Below are 21,379 nucleotides of genomic sequence, written 5' to 3' on the forward strand. Positions count from 1 at the left end.
GGCGTATAGTTATGTTTTTTGCAAATTATATCATCTCAAATGTACTTCTGATTTTTATTTCGTATCCGTAATAGTACCGCGATCAACGGAAAATCAGCATTTTAGAGATCCAAACGTTCTATATTTATGGATGTTTCTTTAAAAACAACAACTACCGGCTAAAACAAAGCTTGGTATCTTGTGCGCCGATAGATTTTCAATATATCCATAATCAAAGAAACAATTTTCGACACTTTAGTCGATGAAAAATAAAATGGGTAGGTACATGTATTTTAAGTAAAACATCATTTTCAACATTTTGTATATTTTCTTATAAATATTTCTTACATTTGTCTATTTGTCTATAAATTGAAGTAAATTTTAATTACCAAATTAAAAAAAAATCAATCATATACAATAACTAAACATTACAATAATGAATGTGAGCATAATTACACACTAAAACTATGTAGTATTATTTTTAGTGAAATAAGATGTTAAAGAATAATGCGTTATTTAGCGAATGCAACATAATTCAAACACAATTATATTATAAGTAAAAAGGTGTAGATAGGTTACCAATACAACATTCGATCTTCAAAAACGGCACACTAACGCACACATGATTAGACGTCAAAGTAAGATGGCATGATTCAATTATCGTAAGCGAAGAAGAGACAACTGATGTAAATGGTGCTTAATAAGCCCGACATAATAATAATCTTTCTACACTTTTAACTTATAATATCATTGTTCAAACATCTTAAATCATAATTGAATTATAATACTCTACAATACAAAAATAATAAACATGGTACATATTAAATAATTTTACTTGATTAATTACCAAAAAAAAAAAATACGTGTGGCACTCGGGGACTGCCGCGGTAAAGCTATTGCATGCTATGCCTTCAAACCACACCTCCTTGCCCGTCGGAGTGGGGAGCGTGAGGTTTTTTTTCGTTACGGAATTTCTGGATTCGGTCCCCGTGCTCAAGGCCCGCGATAGAAGCTATGCAATAGCTTAAAAAATCGCTCGGGATGAATAGGTTATGTAAAATCAAAATAACTTCTCAGAGATTTTTTACTTTTGACTGTAAAATTATCTAATACTGTCTACTATCTTCTTAATAACGGAATAGCTTATATCCATATAATATAAAAATAGAGTGGAAAAAAGTAATGAATAAATAGTGAAATACCATGAAGTTATAGGCACATATTATATTGAGAATAAAATTTAATTACCAACTTTAAGCTATAAAGTCACAGTAAAACTCTGAAACTGTGAACTTTCCAGAAATTTCTGAAAAATATTATAATAGTGCTGCTCTTACAAGCATGTATAAAAATAAAAATATTTCTACTTCGATTAAAATTTGGTGTTCTTTCAGCATGATAAAGGGACGTTATATTTATTTTATAAATTGTATAAACGCCAATAATATCACAATACGTGGCACGAACTACAGATAATTACAGCCGCGGTTGTAGTCTATAGTTAAATCCTAATTTAATCGCGAGTTCTGTAGCTTTCAGTTATTTTCCAAAGATCAAACAAAAAAGAAATTAAAGAAAATTAGTGAATTTACGATATAGAAACCTTTAAAAATTTTAAAATTGGAAGTACCTACCCTCAAACTTCAAAAATGATTCGATAAAAAACGACTTTTCCAACGTCACGTAAAAATTTCTCGAATCTTCCATCAGATCTTTTCTCCAATCCAATAGAACGCGATTAAATAGCTAACGAACGTGGCCTTTTCTAAATCAGTGTTGCTATCATTACGTCATCGTCAACGTCAAACTTTTTACAGTCGGAGTTGCCATGTACATTTTTACTCACAAGGGTTAAAATAACGTATTATAAATCTCTGGTAGGAATGAAAATATAATTAAACATGCCTTTCATTACTAACAATACAGAAGTCTTAAGAAAAAGAAGACTGAGAAAGTCATAATTCTAGAACAAATAACTAGACATTTATAAAAAGTTGATTAATGAAAGAGACAAAAACACCCTTTAGTTTACGAACAAATGACCAAAAGAAGAACTTAATTGGTCATACCCAAGAAGCTTATAATATATAATACACTGGAGATTGCACTATGACCTTAATGGTCACACGGATGGACCTTAACACCAACTTGCCAAGTTAGGTGTGAAAGGGATAAAAAAGCATACAGGCGTCATTCAACGTCATATTTTCTTGTTACAAGTTAATGTTCATACTGAAATCTCCAGTGTATAAGATATAAGCTTCTTGGTCTTACCACAAAACAATATAAACACAGTCTAACTTTAAACCCGGGATCTGTCAATTTAATAGTTGTCTGTGTGAAATACGACAAAACCAGATTAAAGAGAACACGCGCTTAAAGTTAAAAACTGTCTAAAGTTTTTTGTGGTAAGACAGTATGTATCCAAAGAAATTCGAACGTATTTATCCAATTCAAATATGCAAACGAATTTCGACCATATTTATAGGGTGATAAAGATCCGTTTCCTATGCAGGGCAACACCTACAGCGAGCCACATCAACATGGCCGCCGCGTGTGTTGCCAGCAACTGGCTGTGTGTCGGCGCTGGCACACGCCAGTACAGTGGAAAGTGACGTTTTAGTAGCTCGCTGCCTATGTAGAGGAATAGCGCGTTTTGTCCTGAAAGAAAAGGGGATTAAATTTGCTTCTATTTGAAGTATCTTACAAATGTGATATATGGAGTACTTATTCTAATTATTGTTTTCTATACCATATTTTTTATAGGATTTATTATTTTGAACAATGAAAATGTCATTTTTATACACTTAATTAATAGGAAAAAAGTATTGTGTTGTTTTATGAAACCGTACAAGTGAAACTGTTTTTCTCATTATACACATTTAAATAATAAAAAATTGGAATAATATCCCATTAAGGGTATAAAAGCTGCTCTGACGAGCGTCTATACTTTCCCCTACTCCGCGACACACATATAGACGAAAAGTTTGAGACAATGTAATATAAAATTGTTACTTCTTTTATTTAGATCAGTTTCTTATTGATCATGTATAACCACAAATAATTCTACTAATTCTCACCAGCATAGTACAAAGGTCGTCCACCCCACTTGGTCTTCAAATCCACGAGGAAGTATAGCACAGCTTGTATGAAGAATGCCATGCCCATTGTCACTAGGCAGTAGGAAACCGACCAGAGGTTCCTATTGTACATGCATAGGGCTCCATCGGACACAAAATATCTAAATAATTCTACTAATTCTCACCAGCATAGTACAAAGGCCGTCCACCCCACTTGGTCTTCAAATCCACGAGGAAGTATAGCACAGCTTGTATGAAGAATGCCATGCCCATTGTCACTAGGCAGTAGGAAACCGACCAGAGGTTCCTATTGTACATGCATAGGGCTCCATCGGACACAAAATATCTAAATAATTCTACTAATTCTCACCAGCATAGTACAAAGGTCGTCCACCCCACTTGGTCTTCAAATCCACGAGGAAGTATAGCACAGCTTGTATGAAGAATGCCATGCCCATTGTCACTAGGCAGTAGGAAACCGACCAGAGGTTCCTATTGTACATGCATAGGGCTCCATCGGACACAAAATATCTAAATAATTCTACTAATTCTCACCAGCATAGTACAAAGGTCGTCCACCCCACTTGGTCTTCAAATCCACGAGGAAGTATAGCACAGCTTGTATGAAGAATGCCATGCCCATTGTCACTAGGCAGTAGGAAACCGACCAGAGGTTCCTATTGTACATGCATAGGGCTCCACCGGACACAAAATATCTAAATAATTCTACTAATTCTCACCAGCATAGTACAAAGGCCGTCCACCCCACTTGGTCTTCAAATCCACTAGGAAGTATAGCACAGCTTGTATGAAGAATGCCATGCCCGCTGTCACCAGGCAGTAGGACACCGACCAGAGGTTCTTGTTGATCGGTATGGGCCCACCGTTCTTTGTGAACATGCATAGGGCTCCACCGGACACACCGAATATGAGGGACCAGAATATCCAGCGCATTATTCGTGCTCTGTGGAAGAGGTATATATTTAGTAGTGAATGTATATACAGGTGGAAATTTTCTATAGAGTCTGGAGTACTTAATAAATACTGGTTATTGCAAATTGTGCTGGAGGGAAACATTCCTTTATTTTTTAAAAGATATGATAAAACTGACTAGAAATTCACTTACCATTCATAACGAGAATTTAATTATTATATGATGTCAGGTCAGATGGTAAATGTGGAAGTAATCATTATAAAAAGGGCTGAGTTAACATTTTATTCATCTTTTAACTTTATTAATTTTACGGTAAATATATTTGACATTTATTTCGTGCCTACATAAGAAGTTTGAAGTTACGTACCTAAAACTTCCGTTAAATGAAGCAGTACAGTTACTGAAAAGATAATCTTAAAACTATTTCAAAAGTTGCTTTGCCAAATGTAATATAGTCTTTCCCCTGCCCTTTTGGCGGAAGAATATATAACTGTTTCAAAAATCGTTTTGCCATATGTAATATAATCTTTCCCCTGCCCCTTTGGAGCCCCAAGGATAACGCAGGACAATATCTCACCTGGCATGGTTATACACCAGCATGATCCTGGTGGCATGAGCCCCAGCCTGCACCACCAGTACTCCAGACAGAATGCCCAGTAGACCTTCAGGGTCGTGGGGCACTGTAGTGTGGTATAGCTTGCGGAAACTGCCCCTTTGGTGCAAGTGTGATGCGCCGAGGATCATTCTGGAAATTTCAAAGTGATTAATTAATTTGAAGCAGCCTTTGTTTTAATTAGTAGACATGATAGTCAAATACAATTCATATCATAATTAGCACTAGTTCATAATGTTGACAATTCAATCGAACAGAAGAATCGATTCAATCAGAAGCGCAACTCAGGGTCCCAAGACGCAAGTATTTCACTTAGTTTGGGACCCACTGTCGTACATTAATTGTAAAACATATAATGGACAAATAAATTTATTTCATTTCATTTCATTTCAATCATTAACAAAAAGCTACATTATATAATAAATAGTGTATTTTACTAGTCTTTTCATTACTAGTTTAAAAATACGATTAATAATATGTTTAAAAAAAACAACATTTTGACGTCATTTTTTTAAGTATTTTTTCCGTACGCTGAGTACGGAAAGAATAATTCAAAACTATAAATGCCTTGCAGCTTAGTACACCAATAGAGCCCTGTATATAAGTGATTGAAATGTTAAACAATAAGATACCAAACTTTGACCCAAGTACGAACCTGTCAATGTATCCAGCTATACCAGCAGTGCAATTTTGTAGGGAAAAGTCTCCAAGAGCTGTGCGATGAAGACCTCCAGGGCCTTGGTAACCTCGGGGACATCCTGGCGCTGCTACCGTTAGTGTTATGCATATCTAGAGCAATTAAATATACAATTTATATTAGGAAAATGTTGAAATGACACAAAAGAGACGTTTGAAACGTTTATTTTACGCTAACGCGAGCAAATAAGGTTTTGTTGTTGAGTTTTTTTTTGCATTATAATAACAAGATTTGAATATAGTAACAAAAGGTTTCACGTGTCGGAAATTTTTGAATATTTGACTTCGTTGTCATTACTAATTTCTGAAATACAATATTTTGTTTTAAAGGTTCCCAGTATTTTTATACTTACATGAATAGCAACAAGCAACAGCGTTGCGAGCCATTGCTGCCACCCGGCTGCTATATCGCGAAACAGAGAACGACCTGCAAAATAAAAATATAAAATACTAGCTTTCCACCCGCGGCATCGCCCGCGCAGTCAAAGAAAAACCCGCATAGTTCCCGTTCCCGTGGGATTTCCGGGATAAAACCTATCCTATGTCCTTTCTCGGGTATCAAAATATCTCTATACCAAATTTCATGCAAATTGGTTCAGTAGTTAAGGCGTGATTGAGTAACAGACAGACAGACAGAGTTACTTTCGCATTTATAATATTAGTATGGATTGAAATAAACGCACAACAACTATATTTTTGTTTACATGTATAATATGTATGTGTGTCGATTTTTATAAGCTGGGGATCAATCATAGACGTAGTAGTCGAATACTTGTGGAAAAGCACTAGCAAAAAATCACCAAACTATTATAAATACCTGGTGTAATATTCTGGCTGGTCCTCATGAACGCGCACTCTAGAGCACCCACAATGAAGTACATAGCGGCCAGCCGTTGCAGCACTCCGGGCAGACGGACATCCATCCACGATACATTCACCGAACTAAGGCAGATACCGATGAGGGACATTAGGAGTGAGCGCTGGGCCACCTGTGGAAGAAATTAATCTTAAGTATGGGGAATTAAGGTACATTTTTATGAATGAAGATTTTTGCCCATGATTGAATTGTTTTTTAATGTTCATATTATATAAATCTCCTTACAATAAACAAAAAATGTGTGTAAATTCTTATTTTCAATATCATTGACGACAAACACGTATGTGAAGTAAAGTAAACATCGAGATCGGCTATATTTCGAGATTAGCATTCAAAAAACAGGCAGAAAATCCTAAATATCAATTTTGGGACTTTTATTCGTCAAGATTTTTATAATTTTTCTCAAATTTTAGATTTTTATACAGCGGGCGGTCTTTATTACTGTGTGTAAGCAGACAATTTATTAAAACTGAAGAGCACGAAACAAAAAAAAAACCTTTCATTATACTTTTACAAAAAGACATACTTATGAGGAATTTATTGTAAGCAATAAAACCCACCTGCTTCAACGCACTGGTCCTCGGCAGCGAAGTCCTCAGTCTAGCGTTGAGTGAGAGCACTAGGGCTTCACCCATCGCGAACGCGAACCACGGAAACACCACGTCTGCCACCGTGAGACCGTTCCACGCTGAGTGCGAGAATATGCGGTAACCACCGCCGCCGGCGTTTACGAATATCTATAGAAATATAAAAATATATAATATATTATACGTAGTTTTAAATCATCGTCACAATACATCCATAACCACGTGCTGAATGTTTGTAGAACATATTGCATTCTAATAATTATAGAAAAATTCTTAAAAAAAAAAACTAAAAAAACACACTTGAATAAACAACTAAAGAAACTATTGTATTGTCAACGATCCTTGATAAGTGTAGAAAATCAAAAGGAGTTGGTTACATTGAAGCATATTCTAAGTAAAGCTAATAAAAGGTCCGCCCCGCCTTTATCCGTGGTACATATAAATCCTGTAGCATTAACGGATCATGTACAGATCCAACAGTGGAAGAAATAAAAAAAAATCTCTCCCTTGGCTTATAATAATAATATATTAGCGTGTTCATTCCCGCGATAATACGATAATAATTACTATAGTTTACTTCACTGGAATGTTGTGTACATAATGCTTTAGAATTTTCATAGTTGTTACATGTAGATTAAGATATTACAGGTAAATTAAATATCTGCGATCTATATTATCCAGTAATTCCCTTTTAAAGCTTGCATTGCATAACTTATATCCACAATTAAATAGTCCTTTCTTCAAAATTATTTTACGCAGATAAGATTTATGTCAATTTATGAATAGCTAATTCAAAATAGTACTAAACGTTATCGTAAATGTTTCTCTTGATAATTTTCCCACATACACAACACAGTTCTGAACAATGACTATATTATTAATGAGTCACCTTGAATCAATTGCATTTTGTCTATTCAATGTGTGTATTAAGTATATGAATGATTTGTAGTTCTATCTGTTAATCACTTCTATTTTTATAAATTTAAACATTTTTTCGATGACTAGAAAATTCGAGCAAATAATGTGCCATGTGCAATTAAGACACAGTTGTTGCTATGATTGATATGTATATGTATAATATGATCTTGACCCATTTCATTATCTTAATTAGATTCATCAATAAACTGCATTATTGTGTCTAGCATGTAAACGGTTTTTATGAAAGGACTCAGTAGCAATAATGATATGAAGAGAGAAACAAGGAGGTGAATACATTTTGTGGTTCAATGGTAAACCTACAAATTTGTAACCAGGCCATTAAAAACATAAAAAGAGCATGATTTTTGCTAGAATGAGAAAAAAGAAAGTGTACAACATAACTACCAAAATTTGATAATATATTTTTATTATACTTCATCACCGTTTTCTACATGCTTTTTTAGAGAAAATGTGAAAATTATGACGATGATAAAACTTACTTAAATTTAGTTAGCGCTATGGGCTACGTAACTCATGTACTTCAAGTTTTTTCAACTTTACCATGTTGCCTAATTACTTAAAAAAGAGCGTATGTGCCGAGCACACTTGTCAGAAGTAAAACTCTTTTGGCAAGATTCAAAGATACCAAATTCGTCGCATTATTCCATGACGTAACGGTATTGCCATGACACGACTTTGAAATTTTAAACTCTAAACGCGCCAAAAGAAGTTTCACTTCAAAACACAATCAAATAAATTACCATAAGAGCGATAGAGAATCCCCTAAATATGTCAAGGGAGCGGAGACGCGAGCGTGTCGGCGAGCGCGGCACGCTCGCTTCTGTTGTCAGCACGCGCGTCTCGGAACCGAGTTCATTGTCCTCTCTGTAACAATGAATAAAATATAATATTATGGCTATATTACAGTAGGTAAATTTTAAATATGTTTTTTTTTTGTGTAAAAAGTTGAAAAAAAAAAATAGTTCCTACATTTTTCTCGACGATGTACACACTGTACAGGACAGAAAAAAAAGTTATATTATATACTAGCTGCTCCGCGCGGTTTCACCCCCGTGGCTCCACCCCTGTTGGTCGTAGCGTGATGATATATAGCCTATAACCTTCCTCGATAAATGGGCTATCTAACACCGAAAGAATTTTTCAAATCGGACCAGTAGTTCCCGAGATTAGCGCGTTCAAACAAACAAACAAACAAACAAACAAACTCTTCAGCTTTATAATATTAGTATAGATGTATTATTTCGACGTTAAAGCAGTTGAAATTTTAATTATTACATGATGATGAACATTAATAAAATACTTAAAAATATAATCCGATATTTAGGTTTATCACTACTAAACTCTCAAGACTTATAAAAAATATTCTATACTTTATATTCCTTTAAAATTTGTATATAAACTAAATCTTACCTTGCAAAATATCTAGCATACAACCGTCCAGCCACCACCCTTTTACCGATGCCCTTCACAATATACCACAGTGTGGCCATAGACAAGAGCACTACAACTGCCGTAAGAATTGGCAAGAAGGCCGCATCGGGTTCCGCCTTCATCCTGGGCTGGCAATTGTCTTTGACAACTTCAGTGACATTGATGGAGTACTGGCCAAATTCGTCAAACTCATAGGTGCCTATAAGAGGTAATAAAATATTTTTTCTAAAGGCCATAACACTTACAATAGTAGAAAATAGAAACTTTTATAGCTGCTTTTGTTATGTGATGAACAATAATAATGAACTCTAAGACTTCTTACAGACGAACGGCAAGTTGTGAACGGCAGAGGCTACTTCAGCCGTCGCCACATGTCGACGGCAGCAGTCAATACGTCGACTGCTGCCGTCGTTCCGTTGGTCTATTGAACTCTAAGAAAAATCTTGGACACAATTTATGTACACACATATACATTAATTTGTTGCAATTCCAATAGTGATCTTATAAAACCCTCAAAGGTGCATTGATGACTTACTAGATTGATGATTTTTTTCAATTTTTTAATGTCCATCATTAGATTCATATAAATGTTAGTTTTGCGAATATGTGAGATAAGTAGCAGCAAGATATAATCTAAACAAAGGGATATTGTAAATATGTATTGATAATTTAAAAAGATTGTGATTATGTCAAGTATTCATCTTTATCAGATACCAACATGTGTTAAATCATTATCGAGTTGAGGATACAATGTATTAGTAAATATTGATATTTAATTGTGACTCATTTGACCTAAACATTACTTATCTTTGTAAATAAAAGAACAAACTTCCTCTAGACAACTATAAATTAACAATCTCATAATATTGTGTACATGAAAAGTACACGGACAATTTATTATTCACCTTTACAAAACCAGTTATATAATGAACAAATTAATAATCAACGCAAAACTCGCTTACCATTGCAAATTTCCCCGACACCGTTTCGTATGGCATAGCGCAAAGGGCTTATGGTATCAAGGACGACTGCACCGGTCTTCAGCAACTTGACAGTCTCCAATAACATACAATCCTCGCATTCCTCATATTGACTCCAAAAACTGATCTTTTCATCAGTAATTATTTCCAAACAAGCTTGGTCGTATTGCAATTTTGTTCCATTGCAGTCACGTATGAACGCACCGATATTTTCAAATTGGCCGAGCATTTTTTAAACCCTCTTGCGCTACATACATTGGTAATCAAAATATTGTCTCCTTGAAAATTGTCCACGCGATACAAAGGAAACGACACCGAAACAATGCAAAAGCAAAATTGCGAAAACAAATGTTCCTAAATTGTCATATTCTGAATCATCATTGTTAAAATGTCATTGTCATTTGTCTGTTTGAAAATGACATTCCTATATCTGTCATTACAATTTTTTTTAAATTATTTTTTTAGCGCAGAGTACGTTGAATTCAAATAGGGACCCTTGCGCACACTACGTGTGATAATGTCAGTGTCAGCTTAATTAATATCGGTGCTTGTCATGGTGCTTGTTAATGTTTTATTTAATTAAAAAAACTCGGTCACTGATAAATTCATTTATTTAAAGTTACACAGGATAACTTATAAATAGCTGTAAGAGATCATAAAATTGTTTGTAAAATTCATAATGTATTTCCTTAGGAATATCTACGTAAAAAGAGCGGCCTTTCTGTTCGAAATTTTTGTGAGTGTCATAAAACCAACGTGGCAACGGTGATGGTGGATTTATAAAGTAATGTAAATTTTCGTCTCCAAAGTTTACTACCAGAGATGTATATGGTCCAAGGAAATAAAGCTGTGAAATTGAACAATTCAGTTATAAAGACGTGAACATTAAATAATATTGTAGATAGTGTAATAATAATGATAAAATTTACACAAAATGTTATATTTTTTTTATAAAACTATTGCGTGAATCGAAAACACAAATGCCGTTTTTCTTTTTAAATAAATAGACATCAATAAAATTTGTGTTTTTATTTAATATAAGTATCTACACTTACTGTGAGTTTAGGATTCATTATATCTGTAGAATAAGTTATGCTGAAACAAAAAAAGTATACTCTGTCCATTATATTATTTGCTTTTTGACAGCTTCACGCCTATGTATAATTGTATTGTCTATGTTAAAATGTCATACAAATAATTATCATAAGAGCAATCTGAGTAATTATCGTACTTCATGGACAAGTCCCGCCCACTTAGTGATGCCTACACAGAATTATTCAATGATGGGTCGATAGATTAAAATAATCGATGGAAATACTCTGTAAAATATATCCGATACAGAAAAACTCTTCTTTTATGTTATATAATTTAAACGTAAAGACAACCAAATTGTAAGATAGAAACCAATAAATAATAAAATATTAGTTTAGTTTAGTATTAACATACAATGCATAGATATGTGGTCTTATTATTACATATCTTATTAGTACGTTTACGTTGTAATTATTATTTACGTACCTGATTCGATTTATGATAATATTTTGAATTTATAATTGAAATGGCATCACAATCGATAATCTTTTGAACATCACTTCTGGTATCACCCGTCGAGCTGTCAAAAAGCAATTCTTATAGTGGACAGACTATAAATAATTCATAATCTAGATTAAATAATAGACTAAGAGCCATTACTCTAAAACAAGCTCTAAAATAATGGAAAAACTGTGTGCAGCAGTCGACAGTTTCATTCGCTATTGATTCGTTACATGCCTTGTTTTCTTCTTTATAACTGTGGAAAAATTGTAAATTACTTTATTTATTGTTTGAAAAGAAAAGTTCTTCATGAATAACTGTTTTATTTATTTGACTATTATACAAGACTTTTTTAAAAGCTACCTACTTTTCTAATTTCTTTATAACTTCTCCGTTACCTACTTCAAATATTATTTTTGAAAATAATTCGCAATAAAAAAAAACACAAGTAATATTTATTACTTACCGCCTTATTGTAGGCGCGATCAAACTTTTAAATACCATTTTTTCGGCTTCGTTAGCAGATTTTAATTTATCAATTTCTAGGCCATCCTTTAAATTCAGTACCCATATAATCCTAGTTGCATTATGCTTAGATATTTCGCTTACATTATTTGTTGAAGTTTTACTTATAACAATAGTTATGAAAAAACAAGAGAGCAGTAACAGAGTTAATTTGTACATCGTAATTGGAAAATGAACATACAGCGTATGTTTGTTGAGTATTTATGTGTAAACATAACATTTGAAACACTTGTTCAAACTTCAAACATTAAACAGTGGTTGTCAAACTTTAACAATAGTGTAGTTCAAAATAAATTACGCAAGTAACCTCAACTAAACTACTTATAGGACCGTCTCAATGAAAATTTAAAAATTTCGAGATTTTATGAATATTTTCATACATTCATACTGGTGACGCCATTATTTATTGCGGCTCGGATATTAGCTGCGAGTCGCAAGGTGCGTAAGTCGAGTAGCCCCACAGACATAGATAGACTACGCAAGTACCGCGATCTGTATGAAAACCAAGCGTGTCATATTTTTTGTACTGACCTTGACGCGTTATGACGTCACGAGCGCTTTTTAGTGATGGTAATTTCATTTTACGCTAAATCGATTAGGACGCCACTCGCGCGGCGATTCTAGTATCGTCCTATCCCATCGAAGTAAATCGAAAGAAATCAGATCAAACTAGATCTATGTCTAAGAGGTAATTAAATAAATGAATCGTAATCGATTACTAAATCGATTCAAGACAGAAAAATGATAATTACCATAGACAGAGGAATGATAAAATAAATTTATAAACCTTTTAATATTCTAACAAGTAAACTAATGTGTTTTAGCTTTTTCTTACATATGCCCATTGAGTTACCGTGTACTACGTACTAGAGAGGCCATCGAAAGAAAGTAATGAAACTGTCAATCAATCAATCTTTATGTCCCGTTGCATCAATCCATTTTTCTTTTATGTTCGGGTTACTTGGAAAACTGAAAAAACAAACATAGTCTAAGCAATAAGGAGTTTTCTTAAAAAACTCCCAAGATGACACTTTAACTAATGGCGTCCATGTCATAATATTTATTTTTAGTACCTTTGTATTAAAATACTTAAAAGTTCTAGGTCAAGTCGTATTAAATGACAAAAAAAATCTATGCCTTTTTTTCTGAAAAATTGCTCCTTCAAATTATCATTTTTCTGTTCGATTATAAAATCGATTAGAATCGAGAACTGTTGCATCAAATGAACATCACTAACCACAAAATTGGACAGAAAAATGAGAACAGAAAAATGAGAAGACGCTATTCATTGCTTGTTATCATACGACTCGATCTTTACCGTGCCAAGTAAAAGCCGCAATGTATTCCGAATCATTTCGTATGATTTGGTATCCGTGTTTGTCACGATCGTTTTCCACAGATATTCTTTATTTGATTTTAAAATAAATAGTGCATATTCTGATTAGAAAATTACTTACCGGTGGAAGGAAACATCTCTGCTAACTCGGCCACTCACAGCTGTGGAGTTTCTACAGTTTATAACGGCGTAATTCGGCATTTTACTTTATTCAGCTTCACGTCTTTCCTTGGCGAACTGCAAGCGCGGACTGAGTGTAGGCCAGCGTCAAGTAAGTTTCATAATCTTAGTTTGGACACGGGAAGTACATACACTCGCTTAGTCTATCTTGATACATGTCTGTGAGTAGCCCGCTCTCTTGCGTCCCACTGACACCTGAAATTGTGTTCTGTGCAACGACTCGCACGATATTCACAGCCGCCATAAAGTGTACCAGTGCACAGCACGTGCACAGTGTGGTGTGCACTGGTACACTTTGGAGGTTTATTTATGGATAATTTTTAATTATCAGGCAACATTGACTGACTTTTAGCTTGTTGGCAACACTATCTTGTTTATACTGTATGATTTTGGTACACTATGAAAAAGAAAATACAAATCTTATACAAATTATTTATTTCCATAATATACAAATATAGTTACTTATATAATTGTACTAATATACCTGTGAAAATATAACTAATGGACCATTTATTCAATCAAATTTCACAGAGTATCAGACACATATAAAAAAGTACATATATATATTACTCATCATGATCATTCAATAGACTGTAGATTATAAGAGTATCAGGCTTGAGTGTTTTTAGTTCTAGTAAACTGGTATTGTTTTTATTATATTTTCTAAGTGTTGTCAGCACCAAAATTTTGCCTTGGCCTTCCTTAAAAGTATTGACTATACTTTTAAAAGACAACAGTTGATTTCAAATAGTATAAAACTTTTTATCAGGAACTTACATATTAATAAAATGCTTACATGGAGTATAAAGAATTTCTAACTATGAATATCAAACAAAAAAGACATGTTTAAATGTTAATTTTTACTCTCTTAATAAGTATAAAAAAAATACATATTTATATATTATGTGGTGGCAAATAAATATAATAGGGCTTTCACAAACTGCACAATCTCAGTACCTCCTAACTTGGATTCACCGTACACTCTATCTACAAAAGTTATTGGCACTTCTCCAATAGTGAAGTTTAGCTGCCTCGCTCTGTAACAATGTAATATACATTAAAATATGTAATAAACATATTTTACGAGAACATTTTTTTTTGTGTGATGCCTTTCAATGTTAGCCAGAAGGGCTTCTACATTTTAACACAGATGTGTGGGTGAACTGAAGGTTCACCCTGGTAGCGACATGCGCCTTGACAGGGATCTCGAACCTAGGCTTGGGCTGTCGCTTGAGTGGAGGAGGCCGGAAGGGCCCTAGTCAGATGGGTTTACGAGAACAGTAACATAAGTTTGTACTTGTAGATAGGAACTTAGGATGATAATCTAATCAAGTATACTTACTATTTCCAAATAGTACCTATACTTGGCCAGATAAAAATGTATGTATTCCATAATTGGATACTCTGGTATATAAAATTAACCCATTGAGCCCCGAACGGCCCGATCGGTCCATGACATAATAGATTTTGTATTGTGTCTGTGATTCCGGGGGCTGAGTTATTAATATGTCAACAATACATACAGGTATATCAATATTTAAAGTGAAAAGCACCAATGAAACCAAACGTTCTTGATTGCTAATGTAGCACTTTTTTTTAACTAATATACAAAACACAAAAGTAAAAAGAATTATTTTTACCTTATCACCATTTCCATCTGGAACACATAACCTTTTGACACACAGCTTTCCACTAGTTTTTGTAATACATCTTTCTTGTATAATCTGTAAAAAATAAAATAAATACTGTACCTCATGACTTAACAATTTTTCTGTCCATACAAAGCCTGTGTTTTTCAATCAATATTATTAAAAAAAGTTTAGCAGTTCACAAAATTTGAAGTATTTTTACAGGTGCGATATTCCCAAAAATAATGACCATCCTAAAATTACATATGTAATATATGTTTTCTAATCGTGTTTATTATAACTGGCTAATGACCAAGAAAAATATATAATCAAAATTAGAATATTGATCAATTTTCTCACCTAAAAGAGCCAGTTAAATCAGAAACACCAGGTCTAAGGAGTGTCTGTGTAAGGAAATTAGCCCCTCTGGATATCAACTTCCTTCTGAAGTCCCATCCATACACTCCACCACCACTTATATAGCGGGAACCAGTCACTATGTCATAGTCATGTTCTTTCTGTAGTTCTATGAATTCCGGTATGAATTTTGGCTGTTGACAATAATTGAAAATTTATATAACAAAATATATTATACTTTGAACTGAAATAAAAATACAAAAAATCCATTGAAACAATTCTAAGGTACCTATCATTAAAAAAAAATTTTAGGGCCTTCAGATACTAATTAAAGTTATGCTGGTATTATTGACCAATGAACAAACTTAAAAAATATTTTAATAGGCATATTATAGTGTTGATACTGAGTGGCATAATAACATTGTTCCAGTACTTATTGTAATTCACTACAAAACTATGGATAACTCACTGAATCCAATTAAGTATAATAGACTTTGTGACCAAAGGCTTCAACAAATCTAGCTTGAAAATATGCAAAGCCGTTTTTAAACTTTACTTACATGGTGACTTAAATCAGCATCCATAATAATAATAAAATTGCCGGTAGCATGTTTGATTCCGTGTATATAGGCAGTTCCTAAGCCCAACTTCTTTTCACGAGGACGAAGGACGATTTTATTTGATCCATAGATGTCTTGCAACTGTTTTGCTATATCCAATGTACCGTCGGGGCTCCCATCATCTATTACTATCACTTCGAAATCTATTCCACTGAAAATCAGATAATATTATTGCAAAACATGAATAAATTGGAACACGTAATGAACTAGCGTAAAGTCAATAAAAGTAGTACCTTCCGTCCAGATATTTAATAATTAGCCAGATTATGATAGGTAGATTCTCTCTTTCGTTGTAAGTTGGTAATAATATTGAATATTTATCACTTTTTGTGATTTCCGAATCCACTGTGCTGGCCGCCATGCTGTCAAAGTGTCAACTGTTGACAAATGACATCTGACAAGTGACAATAAATTATAAAACAAGGACAAACCACGACAAGAAATCGAGTTTCAGAACGATAATATTTTCTAATGTAGCAAGAATTTTTCTCAAATTTGTCAATGTCAAAACATTGGTCGTCATTTGACAATTAGAAAAATCTGTTTATTTTCTTTATTCGGTGTAAAATTTTGCGAATAATTTGTATATACTAATGGAATTGCGTTTTTCAATATATTTATGTGCAGTAAATTCCGTAACTGTTTCCTTATAGAAATCTAAAACATTTTCTTCTCTTTCATTTTTAAGTAGGTACGTGGGCTATAAAACTTAAAGTTATGAAGTGAAAGTTATAAAAATCTAAACATGGGTAAAACTAGCAAAGTAGTCGTATGTGGTATGAAAGGCGTGGGAAAAACTGCGATATTGGAGCAGCTTATATATGGCAGCGTGAATTTGAAGTCATCGTTTTACCCCACTATCGAAGATATTTATGTGGCCAATATAGAAACAGATCGAGGCACAAAAGAACGCGTATGTTTCTATGATACGGCGGGTTTGGAGCCCCCCCTCACAGGCGAGTTAAAAGGTTTAAAAACTTCAATTAAATAGAGCTTTTCATGCTGAAGCTTTGTATATAATACTTGAGAACACGTAACAACACAAATGCTGCCTGTTTCGCACAACAATAATTTTAAGGATTGTACATACATAATTGGTTTTTGCTTGTATTTAATTGTACGTAAGTATTATAATTGGAAATTATAGACCTTACAGGAAAAATATATTGTAACAATTAATCACAAGTAGAGTACTTATTATTATCTTTTAAAATTAAATTCCATTATGTAAGGAGTCTTTAATTTGTAATTATTCGGTATTTTTCCTAAATTATTCGAAATTGACATGTCTACAGAAATAATTCAATTATTTTTTATGCAAAAAGAAATTGTGTGGTGGCATAGTTTATAAAAACTATCCACCCTAAGATATTTTTAACTTTGTGTTACGAAATATATCCAAATAGAAAAGTAAAATACAGAAGTGATCCATATAAAAAATCTGTACTAATATTATAAAGCTGAAGAGTTTGTTGTGTTTGTTTGAACATGCTAATCTCAGGAACTACTGGTCCGATTAGAAAAATTCTTAAGGTGTTAGATAGCCCATTTATCGAGGAAGGCTATAGGCTATATATACAGTGTGGAAATTTTCAATGGACCCTGGAGAGAAAGTACTTAAAATACCGAAGATAGCAAATTTTGCTGAAAGGAAACATTCCTTTATTTTTAAAAAGAAATAGAACTGCATTCAACAAGTTTCGAAAATTTACTTGCATCAACCGGGAATCAAACCAAAAAATTGAGCACAATAGTCTTGCTTTAATCTTATAATCCATTTCGTATATAGGTCCCAAACTAATAAAATATTATTATTAGGTCCCAAAAATAAAACTATAATTCTTCAACATTATTCATTCTATTGCTCCATATTACTAGAAGATAATTATAGTCCATATCATATAGGTCCTCCACAGTCACCGACTATGCAGCTCACAACCAACCAAGTACTCCAGAGGCATTACCTGGGCTTTGCAGAGGGCTTTGTCATGGTGTACGACACTACGCGACCCGAGTCTCTCGACGTGCTTATGTATTTGAAGAAGGATATTGATAGGAATAAGGATAAAAAGGAGGTAGGAATTACACACATGCAATATAAAAATATATTTATTTAACTACAGTGAAAAATAGACTATTGAATGTATTTAATGTTGACATGAAATGATGTGTGGGTTGTTGTTTGTGTGTAAAAAAGTATGTATGTAGGTGAACCACATAGTTTAAATCATAGTCGCTTTCAGCCGCAGCAGCAGTGTATAAATCTACGGATTTGGATGCGGTTTTTTTTAATAGACAGAGTGGTTCTTGGAGGTTTTATAATTTATAAGGTTTTATACAGAACGACAAAGGCCGTGGGCGGAAAGCTAGTTTTTTTAATATAAGTTTAATTTTGATAACAATTTATGTTATCACACTATAACATAACACACATCACAATATATCTAGAGATGTGTTACTTAAAATTAGTTATATTGTGTTTGTTTCGAAATGTATTTTGTTACTTTTATTCTTATAAGAAAGTTAATATTTTTCTTTTTCTTGATTTCAGGTTGTAATGCTAGTAATCGGGAACCGAACAGGCCCAGACGTAGTCAACAGTCTTGAAAACACATGCTCGAAAGCGTCCAACTGGTGTGCTAGAGAGAAGGTAAGGCATTTCGAAGTATCCGCAATGGACCGTGCGTCATTATATGAACCGTTCATTTTCATGACTTCAAAACTGAACCCAGTTCAAAATAAAACTGCGTTCCCACAATTGAGTACGTTAAGCAAACTTACGCAGAAAAATAATCGAAGTGACGCGATGTAACATTACCTTTTTAATCTATGCCCTTTTTGCTATCATCCATAGAGATTTATTGGCACTGGTAACCCTAGCGGTTATGTGAGAGCCTTTAGTGACGGTCAAACAATTTTTTTGTTACGGTTAGGACAGAATATAATATATACAAATGTGCAGTTCATTCCGAATAGGATAACAATTTATAATGTTTTTGGATCTGTCTCTACCGCTTTTTCTTGATAGAATGAAAAATTTTGTGAAAAGGAATATAATTTCAATTGTCTCTTCAAATCCGTTTGACTATACGAAGGGCTTACTTCAATACAATTTCCATCTTCAAGAGATTCCATAAATCTCATAAAATGTCATTGTGTAGCTTCTTAAAATGATTTTAAATTTGATTATATTAATCATAATTATTAATTCTATAAGGATAAGCATTTCTATAAAACTAGTATGTTTAGATAAAAACCACCTAAAATGATCTGATTGAAAGTAAATTAATTTATCAAAAATATTTAATATTATGTACTTATTTATTAGAATTGTACTTATGTATTATTTACTGTGTAGAAAAATTTACAAACATAATAAAATAGGTATGGCAAGTTATTAAAGGCATGATTCTTCTAATAGTAGTAACACAAAACTTAGCTCCATATTCATGGTACACTTTGTTTAGCAACAAAATTTGTTCAATTTTTTTAAAGAATTAAAAAAAATTAGATCACGAGGCGGGATTCGAACCTTTCGTCATCAACCAACCGTCTTTTGCCATGACGGGGCGACGCCTTGACCTTTCGGCTAACCGTGATCCCGACAGAGCAATCGAATTTATTCTACTCATTTCGGTTTTATGTGTCAAAGGGACATTCCACACCATCTTTTTGAATGCTATAAAACTAAGTATATAAAATTGGAAAACATGCTGAAGAGCTGTTGTCAACATGTTTCTGGCAATACTGCATGTTGTAGAGTTGATGTTTTTTTTTCCCGATTCGCAACAACATTTAAATTGATTTTCCAGCAACATTCTTGATCAACTGTTACACAAAGGTTAACCATGAACATGAGGCTTAAATATTATCGAATTTAAGCTTAAATTGCAGTGTAGGAACTATTTATTGATTTTTGTTGCACTCTTTAATTTAAATTATTTAGTATTTTAAACAAACAGGTATTTTATATTTAAGTTAAAAATGTTTAAACGTGATTTATGGCATTCAAATCTCATAAAATCAGTATTTTATTTATACATGTATTTAAATACTTTATTATGTACTTAATTTGCCCCATAAAATGTAAATATGTTTTATCATTCATCTCATATAATGAGAAAGTTTGGGGCATAGATTTTATTAATGTACTTTGATAGCAGAATTTGTAGAAATAAGACTAATTAATATATGTATTATATAACTATATATCGTTTATATTTATAAAATACATATTATGTTTATGTAGTGTGTATGTTGATGTTAAATGAATAAATACACAAAGATAAGAATAAACAAATTCGTGTATGTTAGTGTAAATCCGTGTCCGCTTGGACCTATTTTTATAACAAAAAATGTTAGCCACCCGTTTTATAATATTGATTCATATAAAAAATGAGTTCTGATGAAAAAGGTTCAGATAGGTTTCCAGTTTTTATATTATTAAATACTTAAATTATTATCTTTAAAATAAATAAAAAAGCTATCTTTAGATGAAGAAGAAGTTTCCATTTTGCAAACCTAATCTTGATATTATTGCTTAAGAATGTAGTATATAATGTTGGTATACCTTATAATATTATGTAAATTATAATATTTATAATATTTTAGCTGTAAACAATTACTTAATTATTAATAATTGTATAAATTATTAGTTAAATACATAATTACTTATATATCATTATTTTGGTTAATAAGAGTATAATATAATAAGTTTAAATCTTAATCTTTATTAGATTAAATCTACGAATAAAAAGTATTGTATACATTATAAGTACTTAATTTATATGTATTTCTTTAATATATTATGAATGGCTAATTTTTTAAATTATATGATGTAAGCCTTTTATTTATATATTTAAAAATAGTTAATAATTTTGATTTATTGTTGACAATATACTTAATCTGATATTTAATTAAAAAAAATAAGTTACACAGACGTCGAATATATTCTCTCATAATTAAAATTAAATTAGAGTTAATAAAATTAATTCTTTAAGTGCAATATTGACACCTAATATAAAATTACTAGAATAAATGATGTACAATTATTATGTATGTGTATTTTTTCTATTTTCTTTTTC

General features: G+C 32.6%; 5 protein-coding genes across 6 annotated transcripts in view; 1 reads left to right on the forward strand and 4 right to left on the reverse strand.

Annotated features, from left to right (window-relative positions):
* Positions 1-303: 303 nt before the first annotated feature.
* LOC149477371 (heparan-alpha-glucosaminide N-acetyltransferase-like) lies at positions 304-10,500 on the reverse strand. The gene is made up of 11 exons (XM_089710753.1): positions 10,099-10,500; positions 9,116-9,335; positions 8,446-8,569; positions 6,740-6,916; positions 6,120-6,291; positions 5,656-5,729; positions 5,262-5,395; positions 4,571-4,738; positions 3,800-4,023; positions 2,262-2,640; positions 304-2,056 (listed from the first exon to the last, which is right to left on the reverse strand). The coding sequence occupies exons 1-10, from the start codon at positions 10,343-10,345 to the stop codon at positions 2,462-2,464; spliced, it is 1,719 nt and encodes a 572-aa protein (XP_089566879.1). The 5' UTR covers positions 10,346-10,500; the 3' UTR covers positions 304-2,056; positions 2,262-2,461.
* LOC149477372 (sodium- and chloride-dependent transporter XTRP3) overlaps positions 2,050-21,379 on the reverse strand; it is a 68,098-nt gene continuing 48,768 nt past the window's right edge. The window contains exon 13 of the transcript XR_016317631.1: positions 2,050-2,093. The gene's annotated coding sequence lies outside the window, so the exon portion shown is untranslated. The remainder of the gene's footprint in view (positions 2,094-21,379) is intronic.
* LOC149477373 (uncharacterized) lies at positions 10,719-12,343 on the reverse strand. Its single transcript, XM_089711045.1, has 4 exons — positions 12,116-12,343; positions 11,840-11,905; positions 11,172-11,211; positions 10,719-10,963 (listed from the first exon to the last, which is right to left on the reverse strand). Exons 1-4 carry the CDS (start codon positions 12,331-12,333, stop codon positions 10,736-10,738), a joined length of 552 nt encoding a protein of 183 aa, XP_089567171.1. The 5' UTR covers positions 12,334-12,343; the 3' UTR covers positions 10,719-10,735.
* Dpm1 (Dolichyl-phosphate mannosyltransferase subunit 1) lies at positions 14,109-16,686 on the reverse strand. Its single transcript, XM_089710735.1, has 5 exons — positions 16,529-16,686; positions 16,236-16,446; positions 15,679-15,869; positions 15,331-15,414; positions 14,109-14,727 (listed from the first exon to the last, which is right to left on the reverse strand). The coding sequence occupies exons 1-5, from the start codon at positions 16,654-16,656 to the stop codon at positions 14,592-14,594; spliced, it is 750 nt and encodes a 249-aa protein (XP_089566861.1). The 5' UTR covers positions 16,657-16,686; the 3' UTR covers positions 14,109-14,591.
* Positions 16,822-20,581, forward strand: kappaB-Ras (NFKB inhibitor interacting Ras like 1). 2 transcript variants are annotated; one of them, XM_089710736.1, is made up of 3 exons: positions 16,822-17,263; positions 18,201-18,370; positions 18,847-20,581. In XM_089710736.1, exons 1-3 carry the CDS (start codon positions 17,041-17,043, stop codon positions 19,105-19,107), a joined length of 654 nt encoding a protein of 217 aa, XP_089566862.1. In that variant the 5' UTR covers positions 16,822-17,040; the 3' UTR covers positions 19,108-20,581. The 2 variants fall into 2 exon arrangements, with proteins under 2 accessions (XP_089566862.1, XP_089566863.1); XM_089710737.1 differs by having other exon boundaries at positions 16,822-17,251.

The sequence above is a fragment of the Colias philodice genome, chromosome 25 (genome assembly GCF_061535455.1).
Source record: "Colias philodice isolate Cphi_HAF_F1 chromosome 25, ilColPhil1 Martin Lab GWU primary, whole genome shotgun sequence".
Classification (NCBI taxonomy): Eukaryota; Metazoa; Arthropoda; class Insecta; order Lepidoptera; family Pieridae; genus Colias; species Colias philodice.